The following is a 22,920-nucleotide window of genomic DNA, read 5'->3' on the forward strand; positions in this document are numbered from 1 at the left end:
ATGGCATCAAAACAGGCCCTTCGGCCCAACCTGTTCACGCTGACCAACGTGCCCCATCGACACTAGTCCCACCTGCCTGCAAGTGGCTCATGTCCTTCTAAACCTGTCATGTCCATGTACCTGTCCAAATGTGTTTTAAATGTTGTGATGGTACGTGCCTTGACTACCTCCTCCTGCAGCTCGTTCCATACACCTACCATCCTTTGTGTAGAAAAGTTACTCCTCAGGTTCCTATTAAATCTATGTCCTCTTGTTTCTGATTCCCCTAATCTGGGTAAAAGACTACCCGATATATTCCTCTCATGATTTGTTACACCTCTATAAGGGCGGATGAGCTCCTAGTGATTGTGAAGACCGCCAGCAGGATTATTGGTGCTCCACTCCCTTTCCTGCTGGACATATACAGGAAGAGATGTATCAGCAGAGCCATCTCCATCATCAAAGACCCCTACCACCCATCGCATCACATATTCTCCATCCTGCCATCTGGGAAGAGGTACAGGAGCATTAGCTGCAAAACCAGCAGGATGCTCCTCAGCTTCTTCCCGCAGGCTATAAGACTGATAAACGGACTTAGCCCCCTGCCAAAGTATCGCGCACCAACCACCAACCTGGACACACTGCAGCAGAACCACTGCCGATCGGAACGCCTGTCGATGTTTAGTAGAGAGTAGAGTGTTTAATTTGTTCATGATATATGTATTTTTATTTCTATTTATTTGTTGTTATTTGTACTGCACACTGAATGGACACTGGTTGAGCAACGTTTTTTTGTTTCCTCTGGGTATGTGAGTACTCAGGAAAATGACAATAAAGATATACTGATACTGATACTGATACTAGCGAGCCAATGGCCATCCACACTTCAGTAGAAGTTGCGATCACTATCATACGTAGCATCGTAAGACCCGTTGATGTTTTCAACGATGTTGATGATGATCTATAATCCTCTTGTGCTCCAAGGAATAGAGTCCCAGCCAGCCCAACCTCTCCCTTTAGCTCAGACCCTCGAGCCCTGGCAACATCCAGGTAAATCTTCTCTGCGCCCTTTCCAACTTAACCGACCTGGTTCATTCCTGACCCGAAACGTTGCCTGTCCCTGTTCCCCACAGATGCTGCATTTGTCATTGTGTCTTTTTTTTTGGAATCCACCATCTGCAGTTCCTTGTATCTACTCGTCCCAGCAGCCTGCGGAGAAGGCCAGGTCGGAGTGAAGGGAGTCAACGGTGTCCGCGCCCGGCCCCTGGGTCGATGGAGCCCGCGCACGGCTCCTGGGTCAACGGAGCCTGCGGCTGGGGCCTGTGTCGGCACTGCGGAGGAGTCCATGAGGACCCAGCCGCGATCATGGATGACGGTGGCCGATGATGGCGCCGACTGACAGACCACGTGGGAGCGTGGACACTGTTGCCGGGCGAAGGAGCAAAAGAGGACCCGGCATGGGGGGGGCCACCGTGAGGTGGGTTATGGAGGAGGGGGGGGGGGGAGGGGAACAAATTGGGGACCTGGCGCGGATACTTTGTATAACTTTGTTTGCGCCCTTTATGTGGTGACTATTTGCATACCTTGGGTATTTGCAAGCAACGAGTTTCACTGCGACTACTGTGAATGAACGATTAAAGTATTAGTTCATTCACAGCAGAATTAGATATTTTTGTAGGGATCAGACAAACGTTGGAGGAGGCCACGCAGTCCCTCAAAGCCCCCCCCCCCACTCCATTCAATGTTCAGAGATACCGCGTGGAAGCCACGCCAACCAGTAATCACCCCGTACACTGGCTCTATCCTAAACACTTGGGACAATTTACAGAAGCCCATCAACCTACAATGCTGCACGTCTTTGGACTGTGGGAAGAAACCGGAGATCCCGGAGAAAATCCACACGGTCAAGGAACAAACGTGCAAACTCGGCACAAATCTGCCCTCAGCATCACACCACCTACTCCGCCCATTCACGATATTCATTAATTCCTGCATCTTTCAAAAATGGATTAACCTCTTGAAATACCTCCGGTGGTCAAGCCTCGACAAGTCTGCGGGGGGGGGGGGGGGGGGGGCGAATTCCGGAGTTTGATGTTCCCACATACCCCGACACGATGGAGAACGGGCTTGGAGCGGTGCTGCCATTGGTGAATCTAGAGACGATGGCTTCAGCAACAGGTTGTGTTCCAGAGAGGCGAAAAAGAAGGCAATCAGTCAAATCATTAAGAAAATATAAATGTGTCAAATGAAAATATGTGTCAATAAGGGTGTTTAATTGTCATATGTACCGCAAACGGAACGTTGAAATTCTGACTGGCAGCAGCACAACAGGTGAGTGAGTACAGTACCCAATAGATAACACAGTAAACAAAACAAGGTTCAATAAATTAAAACAATATTAGTGCAAAACATAATGGTATATGGACACACTGATCTGTTTTGTAGTCAATGGCTACTATGTTCTGTTGTGCTGAAGCAAAGCAAGAATTTCATTGTCCTATCAGGGACACATGACAATAAACTCACTTGAACTTGAACTTGAAACAAAAGCCTGAAGTCCCTAGTGCAACCACGTTAGTTTGTACTTTGTAGTTTAGTTGGTGTTTGTGGTGTTCAAGAGCCTGTGACTGTTGGGAAGAAGCTGTTCCTGAACCTGGATGTTACAGTTTTCAGGCTCCTGTACCTTCTTCCCGATGGCAGGAGTGGAAATGAGTGTGTGGCCGGGGTGGTGTGGGGTCTCTGGTGATGCTGGCTGCCTTTTAGAGGCAGCCACTCCTGTGGATCCCTTCGATGGTGGGGGGTTCGATACCCGCGATGGACCGGGCAAGTCCACCCCGTTCGAGTTGCCAAACCAGGCCGTGATGCAACCTGTCAATGTGTGCTCTACCTGTAGAAGCTCAGGTGTTCATCGACACCTCCTCAATCTTCGAAGGAAGTAATGGCCTTGATGGGCTTTCTTTATGAAAACATTCTTGCTATTGAGGGAGTGCAGCGTAGGCTCACGAGATGGCGGGACTGTCATATGTTGAAAGAATGGAGCGACTGGGCTTGTATACACTGGAGTTTAGAAGGGTGAGAGGTGATCTCATTGAAACATATAAGATTATTATGGACTTGGACACGCTAGAGGCAGGAAACATGTTCCCGATGTTGGCAGAATCCAGAACCAGGGGCCACACAGTTTAAGAATAAGGGGTAAGCCATTTAGAACGCAGATGAGGAAAAACTTTTTCACCCGGAGAGTTGTGAATCTGTGGAATTCTCTGCCTCAGATGGCAGTGGAGGCCAATTCTTTGGATGTTTACAAGAGAGTTAGACAGGGCTCCTAAAAATAGCGGAGTCAAGGGATATGAGGAGAAGGCAGGAACGGGGTACTGATTGTGGATGATCAGCCATGATCACAGTGAATGATGGTGCTGGCTCGAAGGGCCGAATGGCCTACTCCTGCACCTATTTTCTTTGTTTCTATGAATGGATCGAAGGGCCGAATGGCCTACTCCTGCACCTATTGTCTATTGTCTTTGACTGATGGTTTTTCTTAATGAGTGCATCAATGTATTGGGTCCAGGAGGACAGATCCTCAGAGATGTGCAGGCCCAGGAACTTGAAGTTCGTTGATTCCAAGATACTCTATATTCACATGTACAGTGAAAATGCCTTGTTTTGCAGACAGCCCGATTAAATCGTGCAGCAGACTTCACCACTCACGAGTCTCCACCATGGAAACGAAAAGGTTAAAGTGAGAGAAAAAAAGCGACAGGTTTAAAATGCCATCTCCCACATTCCCACTGGCACATCTGGCCAGGGGTGAAGCTGTCTCCCAGTGACAGCCCGAGCACAGCTGCCTGACGTTATCCAGGTCACCAGCAGGGTGCAGTATTGTTGCACAACTTGCAGCAACTCAATGTAGTGCAGGTCCCAACCAAATTACATAGAAAATAGGTGCAGGAGTAGGCCATTCGGCCCTTCGAGCCTGCACCGCCATTCAATATGATCATGGCTGATCGTCCAACTCAGTATCCTGTACCTGCCTTCTCTCCATACCCCCTGATCCCTTTGGCCACAAGGGCCACATCTAACTCCCTCTTAAATATAGCCAATGAACTGTGGCCTCAACTACATTCTGTGGCAGAGAATTCCACAGATTCACCACTCACTGTGTAAAAAATGTTTTTCTCATCTCGGTCCTAAAAGATTTCCCCCTTATCCTTAAACTGTGACCCCTTGTTCTGGACTTCCCCAACATCGGGAACAATCTTCCTGCATCCAGCCTGTCCAACCCCTTAAGAATTTTGTAAGTTTCTATAAGATCCCCTTACTATACTATCCAGTCTTTCTTCATATGAAAGTCCTGACATCCCAGGAATCAGTCTGGTGAACCTTCTCTGTACTCCCTCTATGGCAAGAATATCTTTCCTCAGATTAGGAGACCAAAACTGTACGCAATACTCCAGGTGTGGTCTCACCAGGACCCTGTACAACTGCAGTAGAACCTCCCTGCTCCTATGCTCAAATCCGTTTAAATGGCTTACCCCTTATTCTTAAACTGTGGCCCCTGATTCTGGGTTCAGGCAGCATCTCTGGAGAGTGGATATGGTAACGTTTAGGGTCGGGACTCCTCATTAGACTGATTGCTTGGGGGGGGGGGGGCAACAGGCGGACACACGAGAGGGGGGGGGGGGGGGGGGGCGGTTCCCGATAGGCAAAGGACAGATTAAACCAGGTGTGAGACAAAAGGATTGAAGAGAATTTCAGACTCACAACTCTCTGGGTGAAAAAGTTTTTCCTCGTCTCCGTTCTAAATGGCTTACCCCCCCTATTTTTAAACTGTGGCCCCTGGTTCTGGGTTGCCGATGTTGGGGGAAGTACAAAACCTAGGGCCACAGTTTCAGAATAAGGGGTAGGCCATTTAGAACGGCGATGAGGCACTGCGGCCTAACATGGTGGAGTTGGCGGCCTTTGCTGGAGACCGGCCTTGGAGCCCCAACAGCAGGAGCTCTCGGTCTCTGGTTCGAGACTGACTTTGGGAGCTTCAATCGCCTCGACTGCCTTTCGTCCCACTGACTCCGAGCCGACCATCGATTAAAAAAACATCTCTCTTTCCCCCCCCACCCCCCACCCCCATATACACACTCGGTCCATTTTACAATTTCACCAAAGCCTGTACACCTGGAGAAACCCCATGTGGTCACGGAGAGAACCTACACTGGGGAAATTCTGTAAATTTCCCCTAGTGTGTAGAATGGAACTAGTGTTTGGGTGATCATTGGCTGGACTGGACTGGGTGCTGAAGGGCCTGTTTCCACGCTGGTTAATAAACCTTTGGGCAATGCACTTGGCATCACCTCCATCTGGCAGTGTGCAGATTCACACGAGATGTTACCTCATTTCTCCCGAGATCCCTCTTTCCCAATTTGGGATATCTATGATTGCTTTCATGATCAGTGGACAAAACTCTTTGCAATGGTTTAACCAACATTGACTTGGTCACACAGGCCCCAAAATGTACAGAATTTCCCCAGTGTACATTCTTCCCGTGACCACGTTGGTTTTCCTCTCACACTCCAAAGTCGTACAGGTTTGTAGGTTAATTGTAAAAATTGTAACTTGTCCCGAATGTGTACTCGTGTGTAACGGGAGATTTTTTTTTTTTAAATCGATGGGCAGCTCGGACTCAGTGGGGTGAAAGGCCAGTGTCCGTGTTTTTGGGGTGTGGTAAGAAACCAGGAGAAAACCCACGCGGTCACAGGGAGAACGTGCAAACTCCAGACAAACAGCACCCACAGCCAGGAACAAACCCGGGACTCTGGCGTTGTAAGGAAGGAACTATACCATTGGACCACCTTAAATGGGCAACTGGAACGTGGCCACCAAATGTCTGAGACGCCCACCACTGAATGAATTATAGAAACATAGAAAATAGGTGCAGGAGTAGGCCATTCGAGCCTGCACCGCCATTCAATATAATCATGGCTGATCATCCAACTCAGTATCCTGTATCTGCCTTCTCTCCATACCCCCGGATCCCCTTAGCTACATCTAACTCCCTCTTAAATATAGCCAATGAACTGTGGCCTCAACTACCTTCTGTGGCAGAGAATTCCACAGATTCACCACTCTCTGTGTGAAAAATGTTTTTCTCATCTCAGTCCTAAAAGATTTCCCCCTTATCCCCAAACTGTTCTGGACTTCCCCAAACCTTGTTCTGGACTTCCCCAACATTGGGAACAATCTTCCTGCATCTAGCCTGTCCAACCCCTTAAGAATTTTGTACGTTTCTATAATATCCCCCCCCCTCAATCTTCTAAATTCTAGCGAATACAAGCCGAGTCTATCCAGTCTTTCTTCATATGAAAGTCCTGCCATCCCAGGAATCAGTCTGGCGAACCTTCTCTGTACTCCCTCTATGGCAAGGATGTCATATTTGTTGCATTTCATAAGTTCATACATTTCCAGACTTCCGGCTGTGTAGCAAGACAACTTGGTATCAATTCAACGGTTTAGAAAATGCAGTCCAAAAAAAAAATGAAAGCAAACAATGAAAATTAGTCCCTTTATGGAAATATTTTATTGTTCAACTCTATATTAAAGCCAGGAATTGTAAGGTAGTGCTAAGAGACATGTCAGAACAATCTTTAAAAGCAAGTGATAGGGATTAGTAGCTTGTACAGAAAGTGATCCAAGCCATCCAGTGCAGACAGCTTCCCGGCTAAAGTGAAATGTGGAACGGCAAATCCTTCTTCACATTGAACTCAGACTAGAGAGTGCGGGTACTCTGATCAACGTTCCACGCAGCGAGTCAAAGTGACATCCTTCCACCTGGGCTCCCAGCTTCACGGGTTATGGGGAGGAACTGAGAATCAGTCAATTGTCCCTCAGCAGGGTGGGTGGAACAGAGTTTCTCCAACTTCCACCGGACCTTCGATCTCTCCCACCATGGCAGATGTTGAGCAGGGCCTGCTATTTCTCAGTCTGGCGACCCACATCACTGGTTCCAAACCCGGGCCAAATGCTCACAGGACGACTTGTAAACAGTTGCAACAGAATCACAGAGCTCCCCCCTCATCGCATGGCTCGAGTCGTTCGGCAGTCAGCTAGCACGGGACGTCCAAGGACACTGTACGTGTGGCCCCAATGAAATGCACAAATCAAGTCGAACTGCATGTTGCGTTTAACCTGGAACTATCATTAATTAGTGTTTAATACTGATTAGCCTCATGGTAAAAATATTTCTGTTAAAAATCGGTAAGCTCGACACAAAAGATCAACAGTCCTGCTCTGACACAAAGCAGTAATTACAAAATAGTGTAAACCAGCTTATATATTAATTTGAATAATAAATAACTAGATTGGAATCGCGGCATCGATTACACTGATCGTCATTAGCTTTCTGTACAGACGCTCACTGGAGTGTAGGTCAATGTGAGGAACTGGAATCAGGGGGCAAGCAAGGCGTTCGAGACTCGAGCTCACTCTAGAGATGTAAACTATGAACAGGCCGTTCACTCCAGGTGGTCTTGCAGTGAGCGACCGACGGTCTTCTGGAGAAGGTCTGGAACAATGGCAGGAAATGGAAGTGCAGATGGTGGATTAAACCGAAGATAGACACAAAATGCTGGAGTAACTCTGCGGGACAGGCAGCATCTCTGGAGAGAGGGAAGGGAACGGGTGACGTTTCTGGTCTGAAGAATGGCTTCGACCCCATTTCTTCTCTCCACAGATGCTGCCGGTCCTGCTGACCCACTCCTGCATTTGTTGTGTGTCTATCCTCTGGAACAATGGGAGACGGGTTGGGCATGTGGGAGCGTGCGGGCAAAAGGAACATTGCTGAACCCCACTTTGAGGGACCCTGTACCCCATTAGACCGGAGACATTTGTATTAATGCTTTGTCCAGTCCACATATAATCGAGGTTCTGTGCTCATAGAAACATAGAAATTAGGTGCAGGAGTAGGCCATTCGGCCCTTCGAGCCTGCACCACCATTTAATATGATCATGGCTGATCATCCAACTCAGTATCCCGTACCTGCCTTCTCTCCATACCCTCTGATCCCCTTGGCCACAAGGGCCACATCTAACTCCCTCTTAAATATAGCCAATGAACTGGCCTCAACTACCCTCTGTGGCAGAGAGTTCCAGAGATTCACCACTCTGTGTGAAAAAAGTTCTCCTCATCTCGATTTTAAAGGATTTCCCCCTTATCCTTAAGCTGTCCTGGACTTCCCCAACATCGGGAACAATCTTCCTGCATCTAGCCTGTCCAACCCCTTAAGAATTTTGTAAGTTTCTATAAGATCCCCTCTCAATCTCCTAAATTCTAGAGAGTATAAACCAAGTCTATCCAGTCTTTCTTCATAAGACAGTCCTGACATCCCAGGAATCAGTCTGGTGAACCTTCTCTGCACTCCCTCTATGGCAATAATGTCCTTCCTCAGATTTGGAGACAGCTCTCAGTACAACTCACATTCAATCAAAGATCAGACACAAAGCGCTGGCCTGGCGTAGCTCAGCAGGTCAGGCAGCATCTCTGTGGAGAAAGGATGGGTGATGTTCCCTTGTCCTGACCCTTCTTCAGACTTTCAATTGACACGTTGCCATTCTCTGACTGTCATTGTTAGCGTTCAGTCTGAGGAAGGGTCCCGACCCGAAACATCACCCATCATGTTTCTCCAGAGATGCTGCCAGTCTCACTTTGGGTCTGCCTTTGGCACAAATCTTTTTTTTTTGTTTCTACATTTTTTCACATTGAATCATTCTGTCCCTTCACCACGACCGACTTAACTCATTTCACAATACATCCTCCTCTCCCCTCTACTACTTACCCGAACCATCACACGCTCCCGACACAAGGCTCCCCCGTCGAGCCACCATCTTGGAACAGAGGCTGAGCTTCACGGATAGCGGACAAAGAGACCAGCGCTAACGGTGGGATCTCCACGGAGGAGACATTCACGTCCTCCACAACCCAACACAACTCCCTCAACTCGAGATCAGAAGCACGCTAACATTCTCATCCAAGACCTTTAAGCAAAACTTTCCAAAGCCAATGTCCTCTCCTCCAACAGTTCTCAGCCACAAAGCCCTATCTATCTATGGCAGGAACTCTCCGAACAACGAGTTATTCTCTGATCTGCATCACTAGCTTCAGGCCCGCACTTAGAAACCAGAATGTGATGGTTACTCTGGAGTACAGGCTGCTGGTAGGCCAGAATGGAGAGGAGGGGATTTTATCTTAAAAACTATTTCACAGACTGTAGCTTTAATTAACTCCTCGTGAGAGGGTACAGTGGCAGACATGCAATTGGAGCTTGTGTGTGTGTGTGTGTGTGTGTGTGTGTGTGTGTGTGTGTGTGTGTGTGTGTGTGTGTTAATCAGGGACCCATCCAATCCATCCCTGTAATTCACTGTCTACACCTCAGTGAGCTTCCAATGGCAGCTTGTAAGCCCTCATAAGCAACTTGTCCCCAGATCCACCCCATGGTGGGCAATTAATCCCCACCCATCTCCCCCCACTTGCCTTCCTTGACAAACATTTAACCTACCAAAGCTAATTAACATGGAATATATATTTAATATATCAAGCAGCACCCGAGATCCTCACTGATTGAGGTTTCTAGAAGTGGTGACGTAACAATCTAGGGGCATTTTTCTGTTTTCTCCAAGAGTCAAAGCAGACTCTAATACTGCCCAACACAACCAAATGAATACAGTTTCTTAACTAGTACTAGCCTTATTGACTAATGACACTCGACAACCATCCTACAACCGGTGATAAGACTCTCCCTTTTTAGATTCTAATGATTGAATGGTCATTTGCCTCAAGAACACATGACAATCAAAGAGAAGTCAGAAGATCTTGTGGTCAATGGTGGTATCAATGGCTGAATAACTAAATCAAAGCCTTTCCAGTGGATTGCCTTGAGGCACCATTTTAATTGGAAAATGAATATCAAGTGACATTAGTGAGGTTCAGGACACTGCACAGATTTTTGTTCACTTTGCCCAGTTTTGGACCTGGGCCAACGGGACAATTTGACGATGGTGAAACAGAAACAACCTAGCTTCTGGTTATCGTGCATCGACACAGCACCAGCTCAAGACCAAACCAGCCACCGGGCTGTCCCACCGGGTTGTCACCAAGGCTTGAAGGCCGGGACTTTTACAGTGTGGCCCGTCTCAGAGGTACCAGACTCATACCTTGGGTGGTGCAGCAGCGAAGATGGTCTCGGGCTCAGAGGATCAGCCTATCGGAAGGTGGACAGATGCACTGGGTGGCCAGGTCTAAACGAAAACAGTCGCAAGCCAAGAAAAGGCTAAACAGTGTCTCCGCCCTCACTGCTTCAAAGCGGCTTGCAGTCCAACTAGCAGCCGGGATGCATATTGACGTCAAGAATCTCAACTCCACTTGACCAGAACAGATCGCTTCAGATTTCTGTTCCAGAGTGATGTGCGTCTGTGCAGTAAAAAATACAACACACGTACACCAAAGTGTCCCCACTTCAGAATGATGGGTGGGCAGCAGCTCCCATCTCACACCCTTGGTCCCGGGTCAGTCTCACCCTCCCACCACGGTCAGAGTTAGTTCTGCCGCTTGACCCAGTTCACTGCCGCTCTCGTGAGGACCACACCCTGTCGGCCGATACAATTGTGCAACTGAAAGAGGTTTGACAGGAACTGGGACAAAGATTCCATGGTTATGTGCATCACCCAACGCATCATCACTAGAAACAAAACAATTCAGAAAGAGGCCTACGTATTGCCCGGGGGGGGGGGGGGGGGGGGGGGGGGAGAGAGAGGGGGGGGGGAGGGGGGAGGGCAGGCTGGTGTTGAAGGGAAGCCTGCCTGGCTCTGTCTCTGGGTCCTTGGCAAAAGCAGAGCGTTCCACAGTCTTTGCGCCCCCCCGCCATCAGAATTCAACTTTGCACGCTGGGAATGTCTCCTCCTGCATAACGACGGTGCTGTTGCTGCCCAGCACGGTGATGTTCATCGACTGCTGCCTCTCGTGTGTCTCCTGGTACCATTCGTGCATGCTGGGAGAGTCAGAGGTCGGGATTAGATTCACCTGCAAAAGATAAGGGACGAGGGGGAGAGTCACTAAATCTTTTAGTTGATCGTCACATGTATCGAGGTACAGTGAAAAGCTGTTGTCTCGTGAAGTCAGCAGAAAGACAATACATGATTACAAGTCATTTAGTGATAGTTACATATAGTGAGAGTGTGTGTGTGTGTGTGTGTGTGTGTGTGTGTGTGTGTGTGTGTGTGTGTGTGTGTGTGTGTGTGTGTGTGTGTGTGTGTGTGTGTGTGTGTATATATATATATATATATAGATAGAGAGAGGGAGGGAGGGAGGAGGGGAGGGAGGGAGGGAGGGAGGGGAGGAGAGAGAGGGGGGGGGGGGGGGGGGGGGGGGAGGGAGGGGGAGAGGGGGGGGGAGAGGGAAGAGAGGGAGAGCGAATATATAGTGAGGCCATAAACATGATAAGGGAATAAAATTCAGTGCAAGGTAAAGCCAGCAAAGTCCTACAAGGATAGTCTGGGGGTCACCAAAGAGGTAGATGGTAGTTCAGGACCTGCCCCCAGGCTGTGTTCGGGTGGTTCAGTTACAACAGCCCACTGCCCCAGCAATCCACCAGAGTCGGTGGGCAGGACATTAACGACTGTGAGTATTTCCAGTCGCCCCGCTACAGCAAGGACGCGGAGGCTTTAGAGAGGATGCAGGGGAAGGTCTACCGGAACGCTGGAGTAGCAGGATTCGGCTACAGGGAGAAGTTGGATACATTCGGATCGTTTTCCCTGGAACGTTAAAGGTTGAGGAGAGACTTGATAGAAGCAGTATATAAAATGAGAGGCAGCGATAGGGTAGACATTCAGAACCTTTCTTTCCCACAGGGTGAGGGCAGAACTATAAGGCGAGAGGGGGAAAGTTTAATGGATAAATGTGGGTGGTGTTTTTTAACAGGGGTCTGGATCCCATTGCCTGGGGCGGTGGGGTGGAGGCAGATATCTTAGTGGCATTTAAGAGGCACATGGAAGTGCAAGAAATACATGGATATGGATTCTTGATTAGAACAGGCATCAAGGGTTAGTTCAAGTTCAAGTTCACATCTATCATCACATGCACCAATTAGGGTGCAGTGATATTTTGGTCACCGTAGTAAGTGGAAAACAAAAATACACACAGCACATAAAAAAGTTTATCATGAATGTCCACCCGCCCCAGAGGCATCATCGTTCCTCACTGTGATGGAAGGCTGGAAGGCAATAAAGTCCACTTGTGGGGAGGAGGCAGGAAAATGAGATTAGGAGGCAGAGATCAGCCATGATTGAATGGCGGAGCAGACTCGATGGGTCAATAGACAATAGGTGCAGGAGTGGGCCATTTGGCCCTTCGAGCCAGCACCGCCATTCAATGTGAGCATGGCTGATCATCCCCAATTAGTACCCCGTTCCTGCCTTCTCCCCATATCCCCCGACTCCGCTATTTTTAAGAGCCCTATCCAGCTCTCTTGAAAGCACCCAGAGAACCTGCCTCCACCGAGTCCAATGGCCTAATTCTACTCCTATAACTTGTGAATCATGTACAGGCAGATGAGATCAGTGTAAGTTGGCACCGTGGTCAGCACAGGCATTGTGGGCCGAATGGCCTGTCCCTGTGCTGCACCGTTCTATGTTCCATTACAAAATTGATGACTGTTAGATGGTGTTAGGCGAGCAAACATTTGTTGTGCCCAATGGCCACTCGTGCCGCCAAAAGCACAGTATATCCATCAGTCCAAGAGCTTACATTTAGATTATTATTGTAAGCTGTACCAAGGAACAATTTAAAAGTCACCCTCGAATTTTGAAATGTCCAAAATATTTTGGCACCACTGATATGACTGATAGAAATCGCCAATTGGGACAGGACACACACACACCCACCCACACATACATACATACACACACCCACCCATACACACACACACACACACACAGAAATTTACAATTCTAACCAAAGCCAATTAGCCTACAAACCTGTACATCTATTGGAGTGTGGGAGGAAACTAGAGATTCCACATAAATCAAATGCAGGTGATGGGGAGAACGTACCAACTCTGTACAGACAGGATCCACAGTCGGGATCAAACCCGGGTCTCTAGCGCTGTAAGGCAGCAACTCTACCGCTGCACCGCCCGTGAGCCGTATGAGAACCATTGTTTTGCACGACAGAAATACTGTGTACTGCACGCACAACATCAGCAAGTTACAGAAATAGCGTCAGCAATCTTCCACGCAATTCCCAATACTTTCATTCATCCAGCAACCTTCAATGACCTTGGGACATGAAGTGACTTTAAATGCAGTCAATGCAGCGCAGGTAACAAACAAGCAGCCAAAGTTGTACACGCCCACAAACAACCCTACGATAACAATCAGGTTATTTATCATTGTGATATCGAGTGTGTTACTTGCCAGTTGGTTGGTGAAAATTCTCCAGCCTGCTACCTGGCTATCATTCATGGCTGATCTATCTTTCCCTCCCAACCCCAACCCTCCTGCCTTCTCCCCATAGGGCAGCCAAGGTGGCGCAGCGGTAGAGTTGCTGCCTTACAGCGAATGCAGCGGCAGAGAACCGGCTTGGAACCCGACTACGGGCGCTGTCTGTACGGAGTTAGTACGTTCTCCCCGTGACCTGCGTGACTTTTTTCCCCAAGGTCTTCGGTTTCCTCCCACATTCCAAAGTCGTGCAGGAGTCTAGGTTAATTGAGTGTGTGCGTGTGTGTGTGCGCGCGCGTTAATGTGCAGGGATCGCTGGTCAGTGCGGACTCGGTGGGCCGGATGGCCTGTTTCCGCGCTGTATCTCTAAACTACACTAAAACACATGACACCCGTACTAATCTCTGCCGTAAAAGTATACATTGACTTGGCCCCCGCTGGCTTGGGCGTCATCGCCCATGTTGGAGTGGGTGCTCACCTGCATGTTGTTGTTCCACACCGCTTTGCCTTCCAGGAGTGAATCTAGAATGTTCCTCATGGCCCCTTCCTTCTGAGGGTCATCTCCACTGATCACATAGATGGATGATCGGAGCCGCCTGAAGAAGTCGGTGTTGATTGTCGTGGCGCCGTGGCCGTTGGGGATGTACGCCAGATCCACGTACACTGGAGGACACTTGCTCACCGCACCTGTAAATATAACTCGTGGAATGAACGGGTTTGGCAGGAACTGCAGGTACTGGTTTACACCAGAGATGCACACAAAATGCCGGAGTAACTCAGCGGGGGCGAGGGAGCATCTCTGGAGAGAAGGAATGAATAGGTGACGTTTCGGCTCTCGACCCAAGAAGGGAGTCCGAGGAAGGGTCTCGACCCACAACGTCACCTAGTCATTCCTTTTCTCCAGAGATGCTGCCTGACCCGCTGGAGTCACTACGGCATCTTGTGTCTATGAATGAACGAGTTGTTGGCCCTAGAAGGTGTCAACATGCCCTACTTATTCAGCAACTGCTGATGTAAAGGGCCTGTCCCACTGTACGAGGTAATTCTCCCGAGTTTCCCCTGATTCGAACTCGGAGAATTATGGTAATACCACTCGTAGGTACTCGGGGCTCCCATGTTGAAACATCTTCACGAGCTTACCGTGTTTTCCGAGTACCTGCAGTTAGCGTTACGAGCCGTTACGAGCCACCCCGAGCTCCGATGCACCCACTACGTACATTCTACGTGCTTACCACGAGCTTGATTTTTTTTTTTTTTAAACTCGGGAGAGCTCTTGAATTAGCTCGTACAGGGGGACAGCCCCTTTAGTAATTACAATGCTGGAGTTAGATTCATCAACAGGCATCTGGTAGCATCTGCGGAGGGAAGGGACAGGCAATGTTTTGGGTCGGGACCCATCTTCAGAATGGAGAAAAGTCTCAACCCAAAGTGCCCTTCCCCCCCCCCCCCCCCCCCCCCCACCACAGATGTTGCCTGACCAACTGAGTTCCTCCAGCAGTTTCTGTTTTGTTCAAGAGTACAGATCTGCAGTTCCTTGCTTCTCCAATAGTTCCTTTTATATCACAGGTACCAAGGTTTGCTCACAGCTCAGCAAGACTATCGTCGTACATAAGCACCGACCCGGGTTAGAACAGGCCCTTCGGCCCACATCGACCAACATCTCCCATCTACGCTAGTCTCACCAGCCTGTGTTTGACCCATCTCCATCCAAACCTTTGCGATCCATGTATCTGTCCAAATGGTTTTATCAAACACTGTGATAGTACCTGCCTCAACTGGCAAGATTACATATACCTACCACCCTTTGTGTAAAAATATTGCTCCTCTGTACGGTAAAGTTTGCTGATTTCAGTTCATGCCGTGGATAGATCTACATCTCCGAATAAAGATTTGAAAATTTCTCTTTTTAAGGGGCCTTCTCTCCTATTTCTACTTTCCACTTTTTATTTTTTTTTATATATATACACACTTCACGTTTTTCTACTCTCTACCATCTATTTTTCCTCTTTTTCCCCTTTCTATTGTTTTCTTTTTCTTGTCTTGCTTACTTCCTTCTCAAAACATAAAACTAGAGGTTGTACATAGAATGGATTAAGGTATGACATAGTTGGCACCTAAAATTAGGTTCCACTGGACTGTTTTGTACTGTATTAACTTCTAATCAAATTAAAAAAAACAAAAAAAAAACATTGTTCCTGAGGTTCCTATAAAATCTGCCACTTGGTGGCGCTAGCAATGGCTGCCTCGCCAACAGTCTGTCTGTCCTTTCCTTCATTGTGTTTTGTGTTAAATGGATGTTTTTAGTGTTCTTTAGCTGGTTTTATGTGTGGGGGAGGGAGGGGTAGGAGGATTTTTTTCTAATTTCTCACCTAGACGGAGACACGATGCGATCCCTTTGCCAGGGATCCACCTCGGAGTCCACGGCCTCTGGTCAGAGGCCGACTTTGGGAACTCCAAGCCGCAGGAGTTTCGATCGCCCCGACACGGGAGTTTCGACTGCCCCGACCGTGGGAGAATAAAGAGGAAGTAGTTTGGACTTTTTTGCGCCTTCCATCATGGTGAGGAATGTGGGGAATCCTCTGTGGTGGACATATGTCAACTTATGTAGTTGTGTGGCTTGTGGCTTTATTTTCGTATGGTAACTCTGGGTAAAAGACCTGTGCATTCCCCCTATCTATTCCTCTCATGATTTTGTACACTATGAGATCACCCTAAAGCCTCCTGTGCTCCAAGGAATGGAGTCCTAGCCTGCTCAACCTCTCCCTATGGCTCAGGCCCTCGAGTCCTGGCATCATCCTTGCAAATCTTCTCTGAACCCTTTCCAGTTTTTAACAACATCTTTCCTCTGGGACCAAAACTGAACACAATACTGTAAATGTGACTTCACCACCAGGTGAGAGATGGCAGGAGGCACAGAAATGTGAATGTGCACACCTCCAGATTCAGGGACAGTTTCTTCCCAGCTGTTATCAGTCAACGGAACCATCCTACCACCAACTAGAGAGCGGTCCTGTCCTACCATCTACATCGTTGGAGACTCTTGGATTATCTTTCCATAAGACTATATCTTGCACTGAACAATATACTCTTTCCTGCATCAATACACTAGGAGCAGAATTAGGCCATTCGGCCCATCAAGTCTACTCCGCCATTCAATCAGGCTGATCGATAGCTTCCTCTCAACCCCATTCTCCTGCCTTCCCCACAACATCTGATACCAGTACTAATCAAGAATCCTTCGCTCCGCCTTAAAAATATCCATTGACTTGGCCAAGCAGTGTCTTTCCACTGACTGTTTAAGAAGGAACACTGCAGATGCTGGAAAATCGAAGGTACACAAAAATGTTGGGAGAAACTCAGCGGGTGCAGCAGCATCTATGGAGCGAAGGAAATTGGCAATGTTTCAGGCCCAAAACCCTTCTTCAGACTTGAACCCGCACGCTTCCCGCTGACTGATAAGCATGCAACAATAAACTAAACTATGTCTGAAGAAGGGTTTCGGCCCGAAACGTTACCTATTTCCTTCGCTCCATAGATGCTGCTGCACCCGCTGAGTTTCTCCAGCTTTTTTGTGTAACTAATAAACTAAACCAAATGGGCCAATCAAATCTGTGTGGGAAGGAACTGCAGATGCTGGTTTAAAACAAAGATAGACACAAAAAGCTGGAGTAACTCAGCAGGTCAGGCAGCATTGCTGGAGAAAAGGAATCGGTGACATTTCTGGTTGAGTCTGAAGAAGGGTCTCGACCTGAAACTTCACCTATTTCTTTTACCCCAGAGACTAGGTGTCCTTGCAGTAAGTAAGCATGCAGGTCCAGCACGCAATGAAGAAAGCTAATGGCATGTTGGCCTTCATTGCGAGAGGATTTGAGTATAGGAGCAAGGAGGTCCTACTGCAGTTGTACAGGGCCCTGGTGAGACCACACCTGGAGTATTGTGCGCAGTTTTTGTCTCCTAATATGAGGAAGGACATTCTTGCTATTGAGGGAGTGCAGCATAGGTTCACCAAGTTAATTCCCGGGATGGCGGGACTGTCATATGATGAAACAATGGATTGACTGGGCTTGTATTCGCTGGAATTTAGAAGGATGAGAGGCTATCTTACAGAAACATAAAATTCTTAGAGGATTGGACAGGCTAGATGGCAGGAAAAATGTTCCCGATGTTGGGATAGTCCAGAACCAGGGGTCACAGTTTAAGAATAAGGGGTAGGCCATTTAGAACTGAGATGAGGAAAAACCTTTTAACCCAGAGAGTTGTGGATCTGTGGAATTCTCTGCCACAGAAGGCAGTGGAGGCCAATTGACTGGATGTTTTCAAGAGCGAATTAGATTTAGCTCTTGGGGCTAACGGAATCAAGGGATATGGGGGGGGGAAGAGAAAACAGGAGCTCGATACTGAATGTTCTCCGGTTTATATTATGTGGGGAGAGGGAGGGAGGGGATCTGGATGATCTGTTGCTTTTAATTGTATGACTGACCTGGCCAATGAAATTCCTCGCATGTTGCAAAACATACTTGGCGAATAAAGTGCGATTCTGATACTGATTGCGGATGATCAGCCGTGATCATATTGAATGGCGGCGCTGGCCCAAAGGGCCGAATGCACTATTTTCTATGAGGCCAGACCCGCTGCATTACTCCAGGTTTTTGTGTCGATCTTTGGGCTAGGAGATCCCACCCACATCACACAACTGACCTGCCGTTGAGCTGCGAGACGCGCCGTAAACCGATTTGTAACTTGACGCCTGGAAGTTCTTCCCCCTCTTCTCCTCCGAGTTGATGGACTGGCTGGAGCTGACCCTGGAGACGGTCCCCGGCTGCTCAGTCTTGCTGGCCGCAGCCTGTTTTTCCGCCTCTTTGGATGTGGGCTGGGGACCTTTTGGTTTGGACAAAGTTGCCTGTTTAGCGTTCTCACTTCTGCGACTCGGAGCTGCCGCGGTCGGCTTAGACACTGGCCTCCGCCCTTTAGACTTCTCCACCGTGACTGGGTGAGATCTCTGGGTCATTGACTCAGGGTCGACCATGCAGATGCCGGGCTGGGGCGGGAGCGGGCGGGGGTCTTTCAGCGGGGAGGGAGGTGGGTCGCAGGAGCTGGGGGCCAGACCCAGAGCCGAGCGGCCCAGGGACAAACTCTCGGAGTTGTCCTCAGAGTCCATGTCGTCACCGGCCGTGATGGACGGGCAGTCCTCGGTTGCGGGCGCGGCGTCGCTGCCCAGGTGGGACGGGAGGGACTCGCTGGCGGAGGTGGGGGTGGTGGTCTGGTCCATCGGCACCTTCCCGCAGGTGAGGGGCCGCGCCGCCATCTTGGCGCTCTCCTGGGACAAGTCGCTGTCGTCCGACCCGTCTCTCGGGCTGGGGTTGGCGTAGGGCGAGTGGGACACTTCGGTCTTCGGGTGTTTGAACTCGCACGGTGACACCAGGCACAGGTCAACGTCGTGAGGGGATTCGGAGGGGAACGTGACTGTTGGGGGTCCGGGCCCATCCGTCCCGTCTCCGTCCGCGGGGCCGGGGAGCAGGGGGCGGAAGGCGTCCTGCAGTGACCGGAGGGGAAGGGTCATGGGGTGGGGCGGGTCGCACGCCCCGGAGAGGATGTCGTGCTCGGGGGAGGAGCCGTTGGCCGGGACCCTGGGTCCCCCCTCCGGCACCACCTCAGTCAGCGGCGGCAGGACTTGCTCGAAGGAGACGGACAGAGACTCGTCCACTTCTGTGGACTGAGGGGAGCCGACCTCCGCGGGCAGCGACGGGGTGGTCAGGGTGGGCGAGATGTCGGGGGCCGCCTCCTTGAACGGGCTCAGGCTCAGGAAGCCAGTGTGTGTGTCCTGTGGCGTGCTGGCACTCTCAGACGGTGGTCTCGGGTCAGGCAGGGGGGGGGGGCTCCGTCTGCTGGCGTATTGCACTCCCCCCCGCGCAGGAGGCTGGAAACGCCCTCGATTAAGCCGTCTTCGCTCCCGGGGAGGACGCCATGGTGGAACGGGGTGTGGCCAGCGTTGGTGGGGCCGGGGCCCGGAGGGGTGACCATCTCCAGGGTCTTCTCCTCGGAGCTGGCGTAGGGCTCGTCCTCCGCATCGTCCCGGCTGGCGGCAGGGGCCAGCCCCGGGACCTCGGTGGGCGTCAGGTCAAAGTTAACGCTGCGGTCACTCCTCGGCGTTCTGGCCAGGGGGGACAGGGCAGCCACGTTCCCGCAGGGGGTCAGACTCTCGTCAAAGTACCTGAACTTGTCGGGACTTTCCAGCTCAAAACAGTCATGGCCATTGTCAGTGTCACAGGTCTGACCATTAACGGGATGGATTGGAAGCATACCTTCATCACCCACTGCTGTGGCACCATCCCCGGCTGCCCGCTCCATGCCAGTCTCTTGCTCCCCAGCCTCCTCCTCCCGCTCCTCTCCGTTTTCCACAGTGACGTCTTGCTCTTGTCTCCGTGTCTCCCTCCCAACCTCCTCGGGCAAGGTCTCCCCCAGCCCCGCCGGACCCCGGGCACGGACCTGCTGACTGACCGCCGTGTCCCCGCCCCCTTCCAGCTCCAGCTTCTCAAACTCCGCCGTCATGTCTTCTGGAGTGGACATCCCGGAGGGCGTGGCTGTGACTCCCCTCCCCCCCGGCTCGGCCCCCACCCCCCTCTTGACCGGCCCGCTCTTGGCTCTGGCCGGCTCCGTCCCCGCAGCAGCAGCCGCCCGGTCCTTCTTGACCTCTCTGGAGCTGGCAGATGCCCCGATCTTGGCCGAACCCTTCCTGGTCTCTGCAGCTGACGGTGGTCTTCGGGCAGGGGGCTTGGCCACTATTTTCTCAAACCTCTTGGGCTCCTTTTTAACCGGGTCCTTCCTCGTCGCTTTCTTGTCCTCTGCCTCTTTGCCGTCTTCCTTTCTCGCCACCCTAGTGTCTTTGCCGTCCTCCATCTTAGCGGGCCGCGCTTCCTTCTTCACCAGTTTCTCCTTGGCTGCCGTTTTTGCCTTCGGTTTCTCTCCGGTCTCGGTCGCGCCCGCCTTGCCCGCGGCTTTGGCTTTGCCGGCGGCGTTCTCCTTCTTCTCCGGCCTTGCTGGCTTGTCTTTGGCCGAGGGCGGCCTGCCCGACGAGCCCCTGGTCAGGCTCTGGAGACTCTCCCGGCTGCCCGTACGCTTGGCCTTGCCGCCCATCTCCTTCTGCAGGGCCTCCAGGTCGCTGCGCTTCGCCGCCGGGTGCTTCAGGAAGTCCAGGTGTTTGACCCTCTCCAGCCCCTCCAGTATCTTGCCCTGCGGAGCGCACCCCGGGAACAGCACACGGATTATCTTCTCGATTCGGCTGGCCGGATGCCAGGCCACTAGGGCACAGATGGAGACCAGGCACTGAATGGGCAGTTCCTTTCCCTTCGGCCAACTGTTGCCCGTCCACTGGTTCAGCATGAAGTCCAAGTCCTTGCTGTCTTTGCCGGGGTTAAGGACGTACAGCTCCAAGCGACCAACACCCATTTTCTCAAAGAGGATGATCGGATCGATGGAGTTGCCAACACTCCTGTGCAGTGGGAGAGGGTTAATGTCCAGAAGGTCCAGATAGTGAAGCAAGACTCTGGCCTCGTCCACTCCCCGCCTGACCTTCTCCCTCTCCGTGTCCAGGAGTCGGCGCGGGGCGTTGAGGAACACCACGCCAACCTCGGGCGAGATGAGGTTCTTGGCCCAGTCACCGTTCGTTTCCGAGCCTTGCGACTGGTCCTCGTCCAGTTCGGCCAGCTTCCTCTGCAGCAGGCTGTTGACCCCGGGCAAGTTGTCGGTGCCGACGTGGGTCAACAGGACCGAGTCGATCCTGTCCAAGTGGCGCACCAGCTTCCAGAAGGAGGACTTCTGGTCCGAGCCTCCGCCCACCAGGATGTTGAAGCCGTTGACGGCGAAGAAGGCCGAGTCCCCACGGCCACCCGGGAAGATGTAGCAACACGGCTTGGACAGCTTGAGGAAGCCCACTGTGGCCGGGGGCTCCAGCAGGTCAAAGGGAGACGATGCCTCCAGCGACTCGGCCAGGTACTCCAAGAACTCCTGCAGCCCTTCCATCTTGGACAGCGTGGCTGGAGGGTTCACCTTGATCTCGATGAACTCCTGGAGGCTGTGCTGCTCCAGGCTGGATCGTTTCCATTCGCCCAGGTCAGGGCAGCAGAGGCAAAGGCTGGCCTTGTCAGCGGGAGGCGTGAAGCTCAACAGCTCTCCGATCTAACAGCAACACAAGGTCAACTCGTCAACGCACCATCCAACCCATCTATACGCATATACTTCAGCCCACCCAATGGTCCGCTGAAACATTTTGCTCATCCACTCCCCTGTCTTCTCCAGCCCACAGTAACTACCAGTCTTGTGCTTCTGGGATTAGAACAAGCCTGAACCTCATTACTAAATAACTTCACAACATCAATGCTCCCCATCTCCAGAGCCCCCAACTCCATGTGCTGCTACAGAGATCGCCTAAGTGATTCACAAGAACCCTAATCCCAACGCCAGAAATGGAACATTTTAAGATCGTCACAAAATGCTGGAGTATCTCAGCGGCCCAGGCAGCATCTCTGGAGAGAACGTTCCTCATCTTTACCACTAAATTAACTCGATCTGAAGAAGGATCTCGAACCAAAACATCACCCATTCCTTGTCTCCAGAGATGCTGCCTGTCCGTCTGAGTTACTCCGGCATCTTGTGTCTATCTTTGGTGTAAACCAGCAGCCTACACATTGGAACATTTTATCCCGGAGGAATTTTTAGTTTCGTTTAGAGATACGGCGCGGAAACAGGCCCTTCGGCCCACCGGGTCCGTGCCGACCAGCGATCCCCGCACACTAACACTATCCTACACCCTCTAGAGACAATTTTTACATTTACCAAGCCAATTAACCTACAAGCCTGTAGTCAGGAGTCGGCAACCTTGTTCTGCATAGGGGCCAGGACCCTTATCTGTGAGTGGATGGCGGGCCACATCTATCGCCATAGTGTCACAGAGTGCTGGTTTTCGCATTAGTTTTCACGTGTTTTTCAATTAGTTTTCTGCAGTTCCCAGGTCGGCTCGCCTGCCCCGGGGCTGGCTGCAGTTTCCAGATCAGCTTGCATGCCCCAAGAATTGCTACAGTTCCCAGGTTGCGAAAATTAATTGGGGAAAAAAAAAAAACTCCTGCGGGCTGGATGATTTGGGACCCGGGACGTGGGCCATAAGTTGTCGACCCCCTGCTGTACGTCTTTGGAGTGTGGGAGGAAACCGAAGATCTCGGAGAAAACCCACACAAGAATAAGATGGGGGGAGGGGGTACTTGGAATGGAGGAGGTTCAGGAACAGCTGGAGTAAAGTGTAAAGGACCCGTCCCCTCTAATAGAGGTGCAATAAACAAAATCTAAAGGGGGCGGGTGTGATCAATAGAGGGTGCAGGGAGATACATCAAATAAGGTGCTGCAGGCTTTGAGGAACAGGAATTGAGGATCAAGGTGGTTTGGAGAGGATTTCAGACGTTGGGCTCAAAAGGT

The 22,920-nt window shown here is 50.7% G+C and overlaps 2 protein-coding genes across 2 annotated transcripts in view; one reads left to right on the forward strand and one right to left on the reverse strand.

The window, feature by feature from the left end:
* The window catches only part of sugp1 (SURP and G patch domain containing 1), a 120,800-nt gene that overhangs the window by 18,851 nt on the left and 79,029 nt on the right, over window positions 1-22,920 (forward strand). The gene's annotated exons all lie outside the window — the stretch shown is intronic.
* The window catches only part of LOC129710929 (microtubule-associated protein 1B-like), a 43,534-nt gene continuing 27,142 nt past the window's right edge, over window positions 6,529-22,920 (reverse strand). Inside the window, 4 exon segments of the mRNA XM_055658236.1 lie at window positions 6,529-11,041; window positions 13,934-14,142; window positions 18,154-19,254; window positions 19,257-21,630. Coding sequence (XP_055514211.1) covers window positions 10,886-11,041; window positions 13,934-14,142; window positions 18,154-19,254; window positions 19,257-21,630 — 3,840 coding nt within the window. The 3' untranslated portion in view covers window positions 6,529-10,885.

Source organism: Leucoraja erinacea, chromosome 29 (genome assembly GCF_028641065.1).
Source record: "Leucoraja erinacea ecotype New England chromosome 29, Leri_hhj_1, whole genome shotgun sequence".
Lineage (NCBI taxonomy): Eukaryota > Metazoa > Chordata > Chondrichthyes > Rajiformes > Rajidae > Leucoraja > Leucoraja erinaceus.